Here is a 19,677-nt window from a genome sequence, read left to right as displayed (position 1 = left end):
CAAGGTCTTTTACTGAACCTGGGCTCACAGGCTGGCCGGCCTCCGTGACAATCTCCCGGTCCTGGGGTTCTGGAAGTTCATGGCCATACCCAGCTTTCTTTACATGAATGCTGGGGATCCGAACTCAGGTCCTCATGCTTGTATGATAGGTGCTTTGCCAGTTGGGCCATCTCACCAGCCCCTTCTTATTTTTCCCCCCTTATTTTGTGAAGGGAAAAAATTTTTTAAATGAACATCATTTTGGCTTATGAAAAGCTGGGTTAGAATGCCAGGGCAAACTCGGCTGCTTTTTAAATGTGATTTCCCTTTTAAAATCTGACCCATGCTGCTCTGAACAGGCTACAGCAGCCAGCCAGCCAGTTACACCCAGGAATGTGTCAGCTCACACACTGGAAGCATGCCTGGCACCATGGCCTCATCATCATTCAGCTTTGCTGTGCACGCTTAGTTTCCTGTCACTCACAGTGCTACCCAAGCAGGTGGGGCCCTGGGGCCCTCACAGTGTCACCCAAGCAGGTGGGGCCCTGGGTCCCTCACAGTGTCACCCAAGCAGGTGGGGCCCTGGGTCCCTCACAGTGTCACCCAAGCAGGTGGGGCCCTGGGTCCCTCACAGTGTCACCCAAGCAGGTGGGGCCCTGGGTCACTCACAGTGCTACCCAAGCAGGTGGGGCCCTGGGGCCCTCACAGTGTCACCCAAGCAGGTGGGGCCCTGGGTCCCTCACAGTGCTACCCAAGCAGGTGGGGCCCTGGGTCACTCACAGTGTCACCCAAGCAGGTGGGGCCCTAGGTCTTGGTGGTTTGGATCCTCGGGACTTTCATAAAGATCAGCTGTGTATGTAAGCACTTCCTCTGGCCAGAGCTCACCAGCAGCAGGTGACTGGCTGAGGCTGTCCTCCACTTCTCAGAAGCTGTGAGTGTCTGCTGAGCTCCCTTGTACAAAGCTCAGCCTTTCGGAAGCAGGGTTAATCATTCCCATGTTCTCTCTGACATCTGCTTATTCATTCAGTATAGAATTAGTATAAATGTTTTCGTTCTAAAATGCCAGCCTCTCGTGTTTGGAAAACTCTGCCATTTCCCTCCATCTAACTGTTGGATCTCAGGAGCTCTTGTTCGTGCATTGACATTTATCGACCGGTGTTTTCTCTCAGCCCATAAGCTGCCTGAGTCAGGGACTGTGTCTTATCTGAATTTCCAGTGCTGGGACAAGGTGGCAGTCTGCAAGCGTTGATGGGAAGCGCTTTGGCGACACTTTATCACAAATCTGCTATTGCTCGCCACTGGAGCTGTACCCTCTCATCTCTGTGTATTTACTTCTCACTTATTGTTCACCCTTCATTCTAAAGCCCCTGTGAGTTCTTTTGGAGGGGAGGGGTAGGAGAACTGGGTAAACGTGCCATGTTTTAAAAGCAATTGGTTTGATCCTTTCTAGGTACTATCTTGGTCGTCGGATGTACGTTGTCATTTCTGAGCCAGACATGATCAAGCAGGTGTTGGTTGAGAACTTCGTCAACTTTTCCAACAGGATGGTATGTAGTTTCTCTCGTGTGCGGATGAATGGGGGTGTGGTCATCCTAAGATGGAAGAACTTACAGGTATGGAGGGGTGGCTTGTGATAGCTAACCTTGGTTGACAGTTTGACTCACTTATGAAGAAGGCGCCCCAGCAGAGGAATTGCCTCCATCAGACCGTTGGTGGGCAAGTCTGTGGAACAGTTTCTCGATGGCTAATTGATGTTGGAATGCCCAAGTCTACTGTGGGCAGTAACATCCCTAGACTGGTGGCCCTGGATTATCTAAGAAAGGTAGCTAAACATAAGCCTAGGAGCAAGCCAGTAAGAAATGTTCCTCCATGGTCTCTGCTTCAGTTTCTGCCTTGAGGTACTGCCCTGTCTCCCATTGGTAATGGGAGCTGTAAGCTAAAATAATCCCTTTCCTCTCCAGATTGCTTTCGCTCATTATTTTCGTTATTTCATTATTTCGTTCGTTATTTTATTGTTGTTGCTGTGACAAAATACTATGTTGAAAAGTAACTCATAGAAGGAAGAGTTTACTTTAGATTCCAGAGGGATGGGTCCACCATGGTGGAGAAGACAGAGCAGCAAGCTGTGGCCAGAGAAGGAAGCTGAGAGCTGACATCTTCAAATGTAAACCGGAAGCAGATCAAAGCAGGAAGTGAGGTGAGACGACACACACTCAAAGGTTCCGCAACCTTCCCAAACTGCACCTGTGGCGGGGAACCAAGTGTTCAAATAGCTGAGCCTCCGAGGGCCATTCTCATCTAAACCACCACAAACAAGAAGCAAAGTGCCCAGGCTTCTGTGGGGCTGAGATCTCCTCCCCTCAGAACTTAGCTCCCTGGTGAGCACGGGGTTTTGAGAGCTGCCCAGCACTGCTGCAAAGATGGCATTTACACCTAAGAAACACGCCAAGAAAGCTGGAGCGAAAGAGAAGTTGGAGCTAGCAGAAATGCTAAAGCCAGGAGCATTGGCTAAAGCTGTGTTCAAAGCCGGAAGATCACAGGGCACAGGCCATGTGACCGAAAAACAGCGAGCAAGGTTAATGCACGCCAGCGGGAGAGCGAACTTGGAGGGTCTTTCTCTGCAACTGGGAAAGCTAAAGAGAGAAGATAAACAACTTCAGTAGGGAACTCAGCCCCCAGGTATTAACAGCAGGAGTCGACAGAGGCCCCCGCGCCAGTTCAAGTCCCCAGCCCACTTCTTGTTTTTTACCTTTAATGAGAAAATTCCAAATGGAAGAAACGGCGGTGTTTAGTGCCGCCCATATTTTCCCAAGGTGAGGAGACAGACATTCTAACAAAGAAGGGCAGTTTACGGGGTCCAATTAAAAAGTGTGTGTGTGTGTGTGTGTGTGTGTGTGTGTGTGTGTGTGTGTGTGTGTGTAAGCATGTGTGTACGCACATGTGTAAGTGTATGTGTGTGGGTGCATGCAGGCTACAGTGTAGGTGTAGAGGTCAGAGGACAACCCAAGCTTTTGTGTATTTTTGCCTTCCACCTTGTTTGAGACAGACTCTCTTGTCGCTTGCCGCGCTATACACCGAACTAGCTGGCTGGTGAACCTTTAGGAATTCTCCTGCGTCCCTCTCATCTTCTGTAGAAACACTGGGACTGAAGACATGAGCCGCTCAGTCTGACTTTGCAGAGGTCTGTGGATCCAAACACAGGTCCTCACATGCAGCAAGCGTTTTAGCCACTGAGCCGGCTCTCCAGCCCCGGACTACACTTACCATTCTTCCAGAGACTGTTGGTAACGCAGTCATTCTTTCGTTGACTGCCTGGCAACCCTGTGCACACCTGCCTTAGGCCAGACACTCCGAGGACGTTAACTGTAAAGAGGGAGAAGACGGTGTCTCATCCTCAGGTCTTGTGGAGCTAGCAGACCAGCGGGAACATTTGCAGGATGCATGGGGCGGCTCCCACAGTGGGAAGTGCCGGGTTATCCAGGGTTCAAGTATGGACAACTTACTTAAGACACCATGAACTTGGGACAGAGTGATAAAACAGCAGGCACCCTCCTGCGTTCTGAACAATGCAGGGCGGGGTTTTGGTCATCACAGAATACACGAGAGGTGGACAGAAGGCTCAGCAGCTTAGAGCACTTGCTACTCTTGCAGAGGACCTGGGTTTGAGTTTCAGCACCCACATGACAGCTCACAATTTCCTGTAATTCCAGTTCTAGGGGCTCTAATGCTGCCTTCTGACCTCTCCCGGCAGTGTACCCATGGGGTGCACAGATATACATGTGGGCAAACACTCATACACATAAAATAAAAAAGTATGTAAGAGATTGATACAGTGAACCTGTTCATTTCACAGACAGAAAAACTGAGGCCCATGGGGCTACATGGTCAGCCCATTCACAGACTAATTTGAGGCTGGGCAGAGGTACAAGGGTCACCTCCCACTTCAAGGCCAGCACTCTCTTTCCTTCACTACCCCAACAGGTGTCTTGGGTGACACTTCTAGATAGCAAAGTTTAACAGAGTAGTTGGCCACTTACCCTAAATCCCAAATGTGCTCATCTTCTAGCCCAGTTCCATGCCCCACATGCCACTAGAAGGAGGTGACCACATGGCATCCTGCCTCCACATCCTTGGAGCGGCCAAGGGAATCACATGGCTTAGCTGCTTCCTGCCGCTTTGAGTATTCTCATTCTTACACCCAAAGACCCCTGGCAGACTGTGCCCTGCTGGGACCCAGGAGACCAAGCCTGATGGCTCGCTCGGCCAGACTTGTGAGTTACACGGGATGTGTGTCAAAGAACTCAGACAGCCAAGTCATAGCTATAGTCAAGCATAGTCCTGCCATGTTTCCTGAGCCCACCTGAGCCCCTGAAGGCGACAGGGGCATCAGCGTTCTGAGTCTCTATTTGACTTCCCACCACACCCGAGATAGTTGTGGGGCAGGAGACCCCGAGAGCTGGCCCTGAAGAGACCTGCACTCTGATGGGTGTGTAAGGTGAAAACAGACCCAATGGACATGATCGAGCAGAGGCCACTAAATAAGCTGGCCTCTGTCAGCTTCTTCCCCGCACTGTTTTTTTCTTTTGTTTGTTTGTTTTTCTGCACTCTTTAATTTCCTCCTCCCAAACTAGGTCCTGGCCCTAACTGCAGACTGTGGCTCACAGTTCCTTTCCTCTTCCACTCAATGAGGGACGGAGCGTTCAGCTCTTGAGGTCTTCCCACAGATGGAAGAACCTCTAACTCAGAGACAATCCACACGTTCCAACCTAAGCCCTCTCTGCTCTCCAGCATAAGGCGTCCCTCCAGTCACCCTGGCCTCTATAGTCGCTCCATACTCTCAGAGCCTGCCACCAGATCTTTGCAAATGCCAACAATTCCTAAAACAAGAGGGACTATAACAACAAGGCTCGCTGTGCTAATTAGCACTGTGAGTTTGAGTAGATCTAAGTTCTTAGAGCCTCCTGTTCCTCCTTTGGAAACATCAGCCTATATAAGCTACCTTACTAGGCTGATGTTAGTTAGACGGGACCACTCATGCAAGCCAGGGCCCCTGCACTACCTTACTAGGCTGATGTTAGACGGGACCACTCATGCAAGCCAGGGCCCCTGCGCAGTGCTTGGCAGGGTCAACAGTTGCTCAATATCCACTGGCTGCTTTCAACCTTTCATCTCTTCTGCACCTATGCAAAACCTAGCTGTTCTTCAAGGCTCTCTTAGAGTCTGCCTCCTCCAGGAAGCCTTCCCTGCCTCCATCCACATTTCCCCTTCTCTGTACTCTCATACTTTCATTTACCTGCATCATTTGTCTTTGTGACTAGCCCCATTGGAACTTCTGGCTTTTGTCCTAACTTAGTGGTTTATTTTTTTCAAGCCTAAGGACCGTATTTTCTACATCCTCTTTATACTTTGTGGTCCAAACACATAATGACCATTATGGCATGAGTGAGTATAAAATATCTCCCCATGTGCTCACGTGTTTGAACACTTGCTCCCGAGCTGGTGCTTCTGTTTTGGACGGCTGTAGAGTTTTCAGAAGAATGGGGCTTAGATGACGGGGAATGGGTCCCTGGAGAGCAGGTCTTAGCAATCATAGGGCTGTCTATCTCAGCTTCTGGTCTACGAAGATATGAACAAGCAGCTTCATGCTCCTGCCGCAAATTCAGTGAGCTGCTGTCCCCATGACTGGCCCACTGTGATGCACTGTGCACTTACACCATGAAGATGAATAAATCCGTCCTCTGTAAGTTACTGCATGTCAGGTATTTGGCCATGACAATGAGAAAGATAAATAATACAACACGTCTTATGAATCCAAATAGAATATGCAAATGTCCGGGGCTGGAGAGATGGCTCAGAGGTTAAGAGCACTGACTGATGCTTTTCCAGGGTTCCTGAGTTCAATTCCCAGCAACCACATGGTGGCTCACAACCATCAATAATGAGACCTGGTGCCCTCTTCTGGCCCGCAGGCTTACTGTATACATAATAAATAAATAAATCTTTAAAAAAAAAAAAAAAAAAGAATATGCAAATGTCCATAAGCTTGACCTTCTCTGTATGGAGGTATGCCTGAACCTGGAGATTCCATATCTACATCCCAGCAAGGTCATTCACAAACGCGTAAGAAGACCCATCATAGATTCGATCTCTAGGAAACCCTAGAGATCCTTTTCCATCTGGGATGACTGTGCTTGTCTTCAGCTTTGTTTATGGTCTTTAACTCAATTCCACATTCATGGTAAAAACAACCCCAGTGACTCAATTTAAAAAAAAGCAGTCATTAGAGTGGGATTTTCTCACAGGTTTTTGAAAGTCAAATTAAACCAGGTTCTGTGGTTCCCTCTTTTCCATATGCTTATTTATCTGCTCAAAGAACTCCAGGAGATTAGTGAGGCGTGATTTCCCCTCACCGAAGCCATGCCAGCCTTCTCTTTAATAAGCCGTGTTTACTTAAGTGTTCAGCTTTATTATACATTCACTCGGTAAACATTAAACGCTTACTCCATGCAAGCGTCTACCAAGAGGTCCCTTGTGATACAGAAACACTTCGGCATATTAGTTTGATGCATTAAATGAAAAGGAACTTAAATAACACATAGCTTCATTTTCCACCGTTGAGAGCCTGTCGCCGCTCACGCATCCCACTTTGAGTCATGCGGATTCAAGGACAAGCTGGTAGAGAGCGGCTGTGTGAAGCTCCGGAATTTGATGTGAGCTGTGCACATCTCATGAGGGACCCATGGAGCTGAGGTGACACCACACAGGACTCGCTAACACATATCGGTTCTGAGTAAATATTGAATAAAAAAATCATTGAAAGAAGTGTTCTTTTGCAGCTGGGTAGGGAGGCACATCCTTGGAATCCCTGTATGAGGAGACTTAAGTGGGACAACCACAAGTTCGAGGCCAGCCTGAGCCATCTCAAAAGAAGGGGTGGGAGACACAATATATTTTTTTCAAACTCCAAAATGCTGGACTGAAGAGGCTACAAATGTTCTGATGCATGAGTGGCAGCTCTCACGTCACACTTTCCCTCAGATTTTATGAGGCATGTGTTGGCTCCATCTTGCCCATAGCTCTCTCTCCACCCTGTTGGCACTCCTGGTACTCCCCGAGATGGCTCCACTAAACCTTGAACCCAGAGATGACCATTAAACCCAAATCAATCTTCTTAGTGTTTGTAGACGCTCCATTGTTCCAGCAGCTTGGGACTCAGGAATTTTTACTTACGTGTTTTTAATTCCTTCTTCTTGGTTATCATGCACTCAATGAACTTGAGGGTGGCTTCTTTTGTTTTTAATATCCATGGAAACTGGAGCTGAGTCTCCATGAGTTGGCAGAAATGTCCACAACTAGTGGATGGATTTACTCTTGCAGTGGGTGAAGAGTGGTGGGCTGCTGATCTTTAGCCTATGTTTGCTCGGTCCTGTTGGATGTGGTGATGAAGGAGATGCATCAGATCCTGTGACATGCTGCCTGCGTTCTGAGTTCTCTCCCGAAATGGAGAGCATGGAGAGACTAGGGCTGTGGGCACACTGGTTCCTGTCTTGGCTGCTTGAATATGGAGTAGAGGAGGGAATTAAAGCCATTGCATATATGTGTGGAAGGGTGAGTACCAGCCCTCAGGTCCTTATGAATAGCTCAGAGACCACCTCTCTAGGGACAGGTTGAATCACAACTGTCTCATCTAAAGCCATGTGATTGATTCGGTGAGTGGTTTTATCTTGAACCATAAACACTGAGGGCCCTGGCTGCCCTAGATTTAGCCTCTCAAAGGACTGCCTCATCCACTCATCATGTGGCTGCTAGAATCCCAAGGATGAGTCACCATGAGACCACAACTTGGCCACAGAGATGACTAAAATCAGGAGGCAAATTAGTCCCTTGGAAGCGTTGTAATTCTGCATCAAAGCAGTGTACTGCTCAGAGAAGCCCAGAGGGCAGCGGTCCAAAAAAGCTCCATTCAGAGGCCCCAGCGGGTCAGACCCACCTGCACTGGGGCCTTGGGGATGCCCGTTCCAGTCTCCACCGATCATAAAAATTGCCCTCTTTTAACCTGTCCCTATCTCCACAACTGGCACCTTTCTACCCACAGCTTTTGAAAATTCATTCACCTGGTCTCTGTCTGTCCCTTAAAGGAAGCAGCTAGCAAATGAACAGGTCCTCAGATTCCTCTGGTGAGAAGGGTTGTTGCTTATGCCCTAAGGAAGCTCTTGTCACTTTGGCCAAGCCTGGAAGGTTGTCTTGTTTTGTTTTGTTTAAATAATTTTCTTATTTTTATTTTATGTGCATTGGTGCTTTAACTGAATGTATGTCTGTATGAGGATGTCACATCTTGGAGTTACAGACAGTCATAAGCTGCCATGTGGGCACTGGGAGTTGAACCTGGGTCGTCTGGAAGAGCAGTCAGTGCTCTTAACCACTGAGCCAATTTTTCCCCTTTCTTTCTTTCCTTTCCCTCCCTTCACTCTCTCTCCTTAAATATTTCTTAAGAAAGGTCAAGCTGGGCAGCGGTGGCGCACACCTTTAATCCCAGCACTTGGGAGGCAGAGCCTGTAGGATCTCTGTGAGTTCAAGGCCAGTCTGGTCTACAGAATGAGATCCAGAAAAGGCACCAAAACTACACAGAAAAACCCTGTCTCAGAAAAACCAAAAAAAAAAGAAAAAAGAAAGAAAGAAAAGAAAAAGAGAGAGGGGGAGAGAAAAAGAAAGAAAGAAAGAAAGGAAGGAAGGAAGGAAGGAAGGAAGGAAGGAAGGAAGGAAGGAAGGAAGGAAGGAAGGACGAAAGAGAGAGAGGTCAACCTTCTAGCCAGGGGTGGTGGTATATACACCTTTGATTCCAGCACTTGGGAAGCAGAAGTAGGTGAATCTCAGAGTTTGAGGTCAGCCTGGTCTATAGAGTAAGTAAGAAAGAAAAGAATTAAAAAGAAAGAAAAGAAAAAAAAGGTCAACCCCCAAAACCCCAATCTAGACCCTCTGCATGTATGTGACAGTTGTGTAGCTGGGTCTGTTTGTGGGGCTCCTAGCAGTGGGTTCAGGACCTGTCCCTGGGGCTTGAGCTGACTCTTAGGAACCCAATCCCCATGCTGGGATGCTTCATCCAACCTTGATACAGGGGAGGATCTTGGTCCTGCCTCAACTTGATGTGCCATGCTTTGCTGATGCCCATGGGAGGCCTGCCCTTTGGAGATAGAGGAGGAGTGGATGGGGGGGGGAGTGTGGAGGGGGGAATGGGAGGTGAGGAAGGAGGGGAAACTGCCACCCACCGGGAGAAAGAGAGAGAGAGAGAGAGAGAGAGAGAGAGAGAGAGAGAGAGAGAGAGAGAGAGAGAGAAAGGGAGGGAAGGAGGGAGGGAGGGAGGGAGGGAGGGAGGAAGGAAGGAAGGAAGGAAGGAAGGAAGGAAGGAAGGAAGGAAGGAAGGAAGGAAGGAAGGAAGGAAGGAAGGAAGGAAGGAAGGAAGGTCAACCCACAGGACAGGCCCACAGCTCTGAGCAAGGTAGCTCTTCCTGACAGCTCAAACCTCCAGCAAGACCAGTGAACACCCCAAAATGGGGAGGAACAACCTTGTCCTCTGAGGCAGACCTCTTTGTCTTCCGTAAGTACTTGGCAATGTGCAGAGAAGTCTGCAGCCTGAGCTGGGAGCTTCTCATGCAGACTGGGCCGCCCACTGGGCATTCTGCCCGACAGGGTGGCCTGCTTGTTACCTGTGAGCTTCCCACCTCACCGCATCACTCAGGAGCCCGGCTGGTCCTGGAGACAGCCGGGACACGGGGTGACACTTATCTGTGAAATACACCTCAAACCAAATTTTCGACATGATGGGTTACTTTGAACTCTGACGTCTCCTTCCTCGGTCCTGAGCACCTCTGAGGCCTTGGGATGCAGGAATGGACCAGGCTAAGTGGTATTGATTCCATGCTCGAGCTTTTCTTTGATTCACAACACTTCTTTCTAAATTTCAAAATGTTGTTGGAGGGATTTTATATGTTTGGTTTTAGCAAGATCTTCCTTGTTGCGTGTAGTGTGTGTGTGTGTGTGTGTGTGTGTGTGTGTGTGTGTGTGTGTGTGTGTGTGTATGTGTGTGTGGTCAGGGTTAGGAGGGGAGTGGGGTGATGGATTCCCACCGTGCACAGGTGGAGGTCAGAGGACAACCTGCGGGAGTTAGCTCTTTCTTCCACCGTGTGGGTTTGGGGCTTGACTCAGGACGTGAGGCTTGGCAGCAGGTGCCTTTCCCTGCTGAGTCCCCCCCCCCCCCAGTCTTGTATTTTTGGCACTACCAGACCCTTGGCTCAGCAGAGAATCAACTTTTTAAAAAATAAATGAGTAAAATCTTATTTGTATAATTACGCTTTCCCCTCCTGACCTTTATGGTGGTGGAAGTAGAAATCAGTGTGTCAACCAGGAGATGAATGTCTAAATTTGGGGGACAAACTGTAAATGAGGCCCGGAAGCAATTGTGGTCTCCCCGTAGTCACAGTCCTGAGTATTCCATGCCGTTGGCTTGGTCTGGTTACCTTCCTCACGGCTTGACAAGACACTCAATGAAAGCAACTTAAACAAGCAGAGATTTGCTCCTGCTCACAGGTCCACAGTGTGGTCCATCGTAGCAGGGGGTCATGGCAGCAGGAGCTTGAGGCAGCGAGTTGCATCGTATCTGGTGTGCTCAGCTCACTTTCTCCTTACAGTGCAGTTCGAGACCCCAGTCCATAGAATGGTGCCTCCCATATTTAGGGTGTGTCATGTCAGAGGTTTGTCTCCTAGATGACTCTAGACCCTGTCACGTTGACAGCCAATGTTAACTGTCACGCAAGTCATTATACAGGCAAAGACTGATGCTCATTTTTCCCCACCGTGATTTCCAATTTTGTACCATCCTCTTTCTTCCCACATTAGTCCCCCCCCCCCCCCTCCTCCTCCTCCTCCTCCTCTTCCTCCTCCTCCTCCTCCTCTTCTTCTTCTTTTTGGTTTTTCAAGACAGGGTTTCTCTGTGTAGCTTTGCGCCTTTCCTGGATCTTGGTCTGTAGAGCAGGCTGGCCTTGAATTCACAAGGATCTGCCTGCCTCTGACTCCGAAGTGCTGGAATTAAAGGTGTGTGCCATGACCTCCCAGCCACCCCCTCTTTTTAAAGGTTGTCTATCAGTGAAGTAGAGCCTTGGTTTAAATTTATTACAGATTTTTAGCTGTGTGACCTGACGGTCTTTTGACTTCTCTGAGCCTTGAATTTTTCCTGTATGGGTGGCATAAGGCTGACTGATTAGTAAAGTCTGTGACAGAGACAGTCCACCCTGGAATCCTACTGGCACCCTATGCAGCCATTCTAAGCTCTAAATGCAGGGACAAGTTCTCTCTCTCTCTCTCTCTCTCTCTCTCTCTCTCTCTCTCTCTCTCTCTCTCTCTCTCTCTCTCTCTCTAAGTCCCTTAAGAAAATGTTGTCCCAGCTGAGCACAGCTGGTGCTGTGTCAGGGACAGCCTTGTCCATCTCTGGTGCTATTGTACGGAGGGGCTCTGCGGAGAGCTATTGAAATCTTCCCATAGGAGGTAGGATTTGACAAGTCCCAGTCTCCCAACTCAGGAAGGGCCCTGCTGTCAGGTGTGGGGCTAATGGAAGATCTAAGTATCTGTCTTTCTACCCCCAAATATAAGCCATACTTGGGTGAAATCTTTGCACAGATCACAGTGATCGTATATTTAAAATCACCTCAAGCAGAGAAATTGAAATAATTCAAGTGACAGACTTCTCAAGCTTAATTGACTGGACTCTAACAAGTGAACATGTCAGAGGTTTCAGATCACGGAGAGCTTCTTCATGTGTGTGAGGTTGTGTGGGAGTCAGAAATGTGGGTGGCAGTGGCGATCACGGAAAACCATGTATTGTTGGTATTCTAAAACCAGCTTGACATGCCCAACACTGACCAGTTGGCAGTGCTCAAACAGTGACCATGCGAGTGACATGGCATCCCTTGAAGTGTGTAACCTCCACCACTCTGCTCGCCTGCAACCCTCCTCCGCCTCCTGCCTCTTTTGCCTCGTTGAGGCTGAGAAGACACAAGGACCTACATGCTCCAAATAGTGGGTACACTGATTGAGGATACACACGCCCAGGGTTAGACCTTGTGAGAGTCTGTTGGGAATCCACGTTAGACAGAAGTCAGTTACCTGGACTCCAGGGAAACACGTGGGAGATATAAGGAAGTTAGCATGAGCCAGGGCTAAGGAAGCCAGTGGAAGCTCGTGAGAGATGAACCTATCACAACACAGGAGGCATCGATGTGGTCTCTGAAAGGTGGCAACCTCAGCCGCGTGCACAAGATGGAAAATCTGAGTCAAAGGTGATCCAGCACTACAATGGTAGAGTGCTTATCTTAGGTCTCATTTATATCATAAAGGAAAAAGTTTAAAAACCTACTAAATTAGCCAAGGGAACTTTGGGAAGAAAGGATGTTCTTAACTTAGCTCTTAAATTGTGGTCCATGTCTGAAAAGAATCACCAAGATCACAAGGTCTAATTCTATCCCACATCACAGTGGACACTTCCTGAGACTGAGAGGGGCCTTTATCAGCAAAGTGGGCCAGGCTTCCTCTCTCCTGCCAGGGATGGCCCTGCCCAACAAGCTTATTGTTGATTAAGGCCCTTTCAGTGAGAAATGCAGTAGGTTATCCCAGTTCTGAAGAGGTATTTAAGTCCCAGCCTGAAGCCTTCCACTCATATATGGAGATTCTCATTTTGGTGTTCGCTATCACTCAAGTCCACACAAATTAGATATGGGGCACAGTGTGGTCTTTTGTTGTTTTGGTTTTGGGTTTTTTATTTGTTAGGCTTGGTTTAGTTTTTGTTTTTTCTAGACAGGGTTTCTCTATGTAGCCCTGGCTGTCCTGAAACGTTATTTGTAGATCAGGATGGCCTCGAACTCAGAGATTGCCTGCCTCTGCCTCCCAAGTGCTTAGATTAAAGGCGTGCACCACCACCGCCACCGCTGCCGCCGCCGCCGCCACCACCACCCGGCTACACATCTTGATTGTAAACTCAGTGTGTTTTTGAATGTGTGTGCACTCACGTGACTGTCAGCCAGCTCAGGGTTGGAGCAGATCCTACACTTGGCGGGGTCTCCTCATGTTTCTATCCAGTGCTCTGGTCCTTACCACTCAGAGGTGACTGCTTTTCTATTACTGTATATACATATACATATATGTATGTGTATATATATATATATGTATGTATACTTTACATTCTATTACCATAGCCTTGTATTTCCCATTCTTGAATTTTATGTAAATGATAACTTACAGAGTGTGTCATTTTGTCCTGGCTAATTTTTTTTCTCAGTGTATCTGTAAGATTAATCTACAACCAGGCATTAAAGTGAATGCAATCCATCTTGTTTATTGCTGTATAGTTCTCTGATGTATACGAGATCTTTCGTTCCTCTGTTGTTGGACATGTAGGGAGTTGCTAGATTTTTACTGCTCTGAGTCAAATTGTTAAGTGCATATGAAGGAAATGCACTTCGGAACAGATCCCTGGGATCACAATTGCTGAGTCACAAGAGCAGGTGTGTGCCTGCCCTTCCGGGTTACCACGGATCAGTTTTCAAGGTGGTTGAGCCTGCTGAAACCTCGGCAGTCTGAGGCAGAGCGCTCCATCTTACCAGCCCTATACCTCCACGGTTTCCATTGTTTCCTGCTGGGTAGTGACATATCACTGCCATTTTAATTGGCATGTATCTAATGAATAATGATACTCAGCACTGTTTCATATGCTCACCTGTCATGTGAAAGTGAAAGTCCTCTTTTGTGCTTGTAAGACTTTTGCCCATTTTTAAACAGGTGTTTGACTTTGTTTTCTGATCATTTAATTGCCATCCTTATATGACCTGAATTTTTTTTTGTCAGATAAATACACTGGGGATGCCGGGCAGTGGTGGTGCATGCCTTTAATCCCAGCACAAAAAAAAAAAAAAAAAAAATACACTGGGGATATCTTCCCCTTGTCTGTAGCATTCTTTGTTTGTTTTTTTTTTTTTTTTTTTTTGAGACAAGGTTTCTCTGTGTAGCTTTGCGCCTTTCTTGGAACTCACTTGGTAGCCTAGGCTGGCCTCGAACTCCTGAGTGCTGGGATTAAAGGTGTGTGCCGCCGCCATCCGGCTGTCTGTAGCATTCTTGATGTGTGTGTGTGTGTGTGTGTGTGTGTGTGTGTGTGTGTGTGTGTGTGTGTGTGTAGGCCAGAGCACAGCTTTAGCATTGTTCCTCAGGAACCACCACCTGGTTTTTTTGAGACAGGGTCTCTTGCTAGCTGTTAGAGTAGCTGCCTAGCTAGTAAGCTCCAGGGATCTCCTGACTCCACTCTCCATTGCTGAGGCTACAAGTGCACATTACTATGCTCCGGATTTTCACGCCAGTCCTGGGGATTGAACTCAGGTCCTCACGGGTATCCAGCAAGTACTTTATCAACTTAGCTATCTCCCCTGCTCCTTGATCACTTTCTTTTTTTTATAGTGTATTTTTTATTAAGAAATTTTTTATTCATTTTATATACCAACCACAGATTCCTCCCTCCCTTCCCTCCTCCCGCCCCCCGCCAGCCTTCCCCTGCCAACCTACTCCTCATTCCCTCCTCTGACAAGGTAAGGCCTCCCATAGGGAGTCAGCAGAGTCTGGTACATTCAAATGAGGCAGGTTCACACCCCTCCCCCTGCATCAAGGCTGTGTAAGGTGTCCACCATAGATGGTGCGCTCCAAAAAGCCAACTCATGTATCAGGGATGGATCCTGATCCTACTTTCAGGGGACCCCTTAAGCAGATCAAGCTATACAACTTTCTTGATTATGCAGAGGGCCTAGTCCACTCCCATGGAGGCTCCACGGCTGTTGGTCTAAAGTTCATGAGTTCCCACTAGCTTGGTCTGGTTGTCTGTAGGTTTCCACATCATGGTCTTGATGCCCCTTGCTCATAGAATCCCTCTTCTCTCTCTTTGACTGGACTCCTGGAGCTCAGGCTGGGGCTGGGCTGTGGATCTCTGCATCTGCTTCCATCAGTTACTGGATGAAGGCTCTATGATAACAATTCAGTTATTCACTAATCTGATTACTGGGGTAAGCCAGTCCAGGCACCCTCTCCACTATTGCTAGTAGTCTAAGCTGTATGGATTCCTGGGAACTTCCCTAGCACCCGGTTTCTCCCTATCCCTATCCCCATGATGTCTCCCTCTATCATGGTATCTCTTTTATTGCTCTCCCACTCCATCCTTGTTCCAGCTCCACCATCCCACTCCCTTATGCTCTCATCCTCCATCCCCTACCCTCTATTGTTCCCCCTCACCCCCAGTTTACTCATGGAGATCTCATCTATTTCCCCTCCCCCAGGGTAATCCATGCGTCACTCTTAGGGTTCTCCTTGTTAGCTAGCTTCTCTGGAGCTGTGGGTTGTAGTCTGGTTATCCTTTGCTTTACATCTAGTATCCACTTACGAGTGAGTCCATACCATGTTTGTCCTTCTGAGTCTGGATTACCTCACTCAGGATGATATTTTCTAGTTCCATCCATTTGCCTGCAAACCTCATGATGTCACTGTTTTTAAACGGCTGAGTGGTACCCCATTGAGTATATGTACCACATTTTCTTAATTCGTTCTTTGGTAGAGGGGCATCTAGGTTGTTTCCAGGTTCTGGCTATTACAAATAAAGCTGCTATGAACATAGTTGAGCAAGTGTCCTTGTAATATGATTGAGCATTCCTTGGGTATATGCCCAAGAATGGTTTGATCATTTTCTTAATGATATCGTTTGATAATAAAGTTTAGATTATCAAAACCTCTAACGGCATTACTTTGGTTATTCTGTTTAAGAACTCTTTCCTGCCTCCAAGCTTTGGAAAGCATTCTGTAAGTTTCACTCGGTTTGCCTTTCACTCTTAGGGCTATGGCCATCTCCAAATGACTTTCTGGTATGAAGTAAGGGATGGATCACTTTGATATCTAAATGCTCCAGTATCATTTGTGGAGAAGACCATTCAATGCCCACTTTACTAAATAATCCCTTTGTCACAAATCAAGACTTTTTTTTTTGTGTGTGTGTGTGTGTGTGTGTGTGTGTGTGTGTGTGTGTGTTTATTTCTGGATCCTGTCTTGCGCCATTGATTGATTTGTTACCCTAATACTATAGGGTAGATAACTATTCTATCATTACAATACATTTGAAAGATAAAAGTATCATTTATCCTGACTTTGAGGTCCTTTGATTCTTTGCATACAGTTTTGAATCAGCTTGTCTACTTTTGAAGAATTGGCATGTCAACAATATAGTTTCCAAATCTGTCGATGTGGCCTCTTTCCATCATTAACATCCTCTTTGTCTTAGTAATGGTTGGTATTTTCAATGTAGAGGTTTTTTACATCATTTGTTAAATATATTTCTTAGCAATTAGACAATTTTAAAGCTGGTCTTGGCAGCACATGCCTTTCATGGCACTTGGAAGGCAGAGGCAGGCAGATTTCTGAGTTTGAGGCCAGCCTAGTGCATTAAAGAAATGGACAGTTTTAGCTTGCACTCAGCAGGCTTACACTCAGTACAAATTCAAATGGTATGGTGGCAGACACTCCTTGAACTTTCTATTCCTCCACGCCGTCTATGATAAATACAGCTTTATTTCTTCTATGCAAATTTGTACATATTTCATGGTTCTGGTTTGGGGTTTTTTGTTTGTTTTGTTTTGTTTTGAGACAGGGTTTCTCTGTGTAGCCCTGGCTGTCCTGGAACTAGTTCTGTAGACCAGACTAGCTTCAAACTCACAGAGACCCACCTGTCCCTGCCTCCTGAGTGCTGGGATTAAAGACATGTGCCACCACCACCAGGCATATGTCATTTTATTCATAGTCTGCTAAGATTTGACTATTGAAATTTATTAAATATTAAATTTACTAACTATTAAATTTATTAAATATTTCTTGGCATCTGTTGAGATTGTATAAGTCTTCTCCTTTACTGTGTTAATGCAACAAATTATATGTGGTTACTTTTCAAGGCCTACACTCCTTGAAAAAGCCCTTTTTGGTTTTGATAAATTATTCTTTAATATGTCACTAGATCATACTAGCTAGAGTTTTGCTTAAATGCCTCTTGGATCTGTGTTCATGAGAAAGTTTTTCTTTCTTGTAAGTTTCTGACAGATTTTGGAATCGGCTTTTGTTGGCTCGGGCAGTAGTCTGGCTTAATGTTCAATTGTGCTCCTTCAAGCATTAATCTCAGCTTTGATTACTGCAAATCAGTAGTTTATTATGGCAATAACAAATAACATACGCAATTGGATTAGGCCCAGTGTCGAAACCTATGGTTTTCTGCTTGACTCCAGATTGGTAGAGTTTATCTGTCTTTGTTCTATCAGCCATGAAAACACCCAAAAGAGTTATTTACCCACCCACTAGTTCTCTTCCTTCTCCATAAGAATGTCCTTGGAAGTAAGTCATAAATGCTCCCTTTCCTGCGTCTACAGATCAGCCTCTCTAGGAAAGAAGAAATCACGAGGTTGCTTTGGTACCACTTGCTGGTCGTGAACTTGAGCTGACTCCTAAAAAGCCCTTCTTTACAAATTCCTTCAAGAAAAATCCTGGCTTCTACACATGAAAGCCTTCCCAAAGTGGGAATGAAACGTATCATTTGTACAGGGGCATTGGAGCGATGTCCAGGCGATGGAGCTTCCTTTGGGAAGTGTTTGCTCAGCTGTGTTCTCTGTGGAAAGTAGGAGCTAGCAGACAAGAGAGAAAGGGGCTGGAATGGGACCAAGAGTTCCAGGTAAAGAGATGAGCTGTGGAGGAGATGATGGAGCCTTAAGAGAGGATGATGAGGGCCGAATGACATGAAGTAGCCTCAAATACTGCATGCCAGGGATGCTCTAAGTGTCTTAGCTGTATTGATACAATCCTCCCTGTTGCTCAGTTCAAAACTCTTGGTGTCATCCTTGACCCTGGTCTCTGTACTCGTCACTGTCTTGCTGATGTGGCCAAACACACGGCAAGAAGCAACTTAAGGGAGGAAGCGCTTATTTCACCTCACAGGCTGAAGAAAGAAGTCTACCACGGCGAGAAGGCGGGTGATGAAAGCGGGAGGTGGCTGGTCCCGTTTCACATGCAGTCAGAAAGCAGATACGAATACTGGTATTCCTCATTAAGGGCGGGTCATCCTCCTCAGTTAAACCTCTCTGGAAACAGCCTCACAGACACATCTAGGTGGATCTCCTAGGTGATCCCAAATCCAGTCATGTCCACAATGAAGACCAATGCTCACATTCTCCCACCCCATACTAATCTGTCAGGGAATCCTGCGGGCTCTGCCTTCCCAAGCACACCACATCTGTTTCTCTCCTTGTCTGGCCATGAAGAGGGACTTGCCCAGCACAGTGGGTGGGCAAGGTGTGTGTTAAATGTACCTTACGTTTCTGTCTGCCTTCCTCCTTTAGAATTGATGCAGAGAGAGAGTTTGGTTTTATTCACAAATGTATCTCAAGAATGCAAATACAGGGCCTTGCTTATAGCCGGTACCAAGCAAACATTAGTTAAGTGAGAAACTTCGCATCCCTGCTAGAGAATAAGTAAATATCATTGACAGTTTATCAGGAGACAGAGGCCTAAATAGATCACTCCTAAAGCTTACCCAGAGCCAGGCTATGACTTCTGCATCATCCTGCCCAAGCCCAGCCTGGACTTCTAGAAGGCCGCGCCCTGTATCGTCACACTATTTCAACAGAGGACTGAGAAGTTATAAAGAGGCGAGTGAGGGAGTGCATGACAAGCCCGAGGCGGGTGCTCGATGCCCAGAACCCGTGTGAAAAGGCTGCGTGCAAGAGCATGGGGTGTAACCCCAGTGCTGTGGAGACAGACAGACTGACCCCCAAGGCTGGCCGGCCAGCCAGTCTGGTGTGCCTGCTAAGGTTCAGGCCAATGAGAGACCATATCTCAAGAAACAAGGTAGATGGCTCCCAAGAATGCTACCCAGGGTCTCCTCATGCATATGTGCACACATGGGCACCCGCACACACATGACCACACACATGCTGAACAAAAGAAAAGAAAAGAAAGAAACAAATAGCAACAACAGCAAAACACAGGGTCAAAGACATCCTGCTGGCCCTGTGCGGTGTCTGGGAAGAGTAGGGGCTAGTGAAAGCATCCCTTGGCTTACAAACAAGTGAGAGGAATTCTCACAAGGAGCCGTTGGATGAGGCTCTATTTCTGCTTTTGTGGTCTTTTTCTTTTATCTAATGCTAAAAGGCATCATAAGGGCTGGCGAGATGGTGTGTTGAGTAAAAGTGTTCCCTGTGCAAGCCTGACAACCCGAGTTCAATCCCTGGACCCCACATGAAGGTAAAGAGAGGGAATTGACTCTAAAATTGCCCCTAACTTCATATGCACTCATACACATCATGCTCACACAATAATATTGTTTAAAATGTAATGATTTGCATAATAATGAGGCACCCTTACGTTGTGTGATGTTCAAAGCAGGTTAATCATATCTGTCTTTCCTCTCCTTTGTCATCTTCACGGTAGACTAATGCAGTCTCCTTTCTTTTAGCTTTCTGAAACACACCCTCCACTGCTGTCATCCAAGGTTATCACACAGCGTACACCAGAGCCTCTTGCTCCTGCCTAGCCACAGCTCAGAACCCCTTGCCCAGCCTTCCTCGATCCCGCTTTCCTCCTGTAACCATC

At 47.0% G+C, this 19,677-nt stretch overlaps 1 protein-coding gene across 2 annotated transcripts in view; it reads left to right on the top strand.

Annotated features, from left to right (window-relative positions):
* The window catches only part of Tbxas1 (thromboxane A synthase 1), a 169,318-nt gene that overhangs the window by 65,220 nt on the left and 84,421 nt on the right, over positions 1–19,677 (top strand). For both annotated transcript variants that reach the window (XM_076566458.1, XM_076566459.1), the window contains one exon: positions 1,430–1,526. In XM_076566458.1, coding sequence (XP_076422573.1) covers positions 1,430–1,526 — 97 coding nt within the window. The remainder of the gene's footprint in view (positions 1–1,429; positions 1,527–19,677) is intronic.

This window comes from Peromyscus maniculatus, chromosome 3 (genome assembly GCF_049852395.1).
Source record: "Peromyscus maniculatus bairdii isolate BWxNUB_F1_BW_parent chromosome 3, HU_Pman_BW_mat_3.1, whole genome shotgun sequence".
In the NCBI taxonomy this organism is placed as follows: domain Eukaryota; kingdom Metazoa; phylum Chordata; class Mammalia; order Rodentia; family Cricetidae; genus Peromyscus; species Peromyscus maniculatus.
The sequence above is the reverse complement of the archived record's forward strand: the minus strand, read 5'-3'. Positions and strand labels throughout refer to the sequence as shown.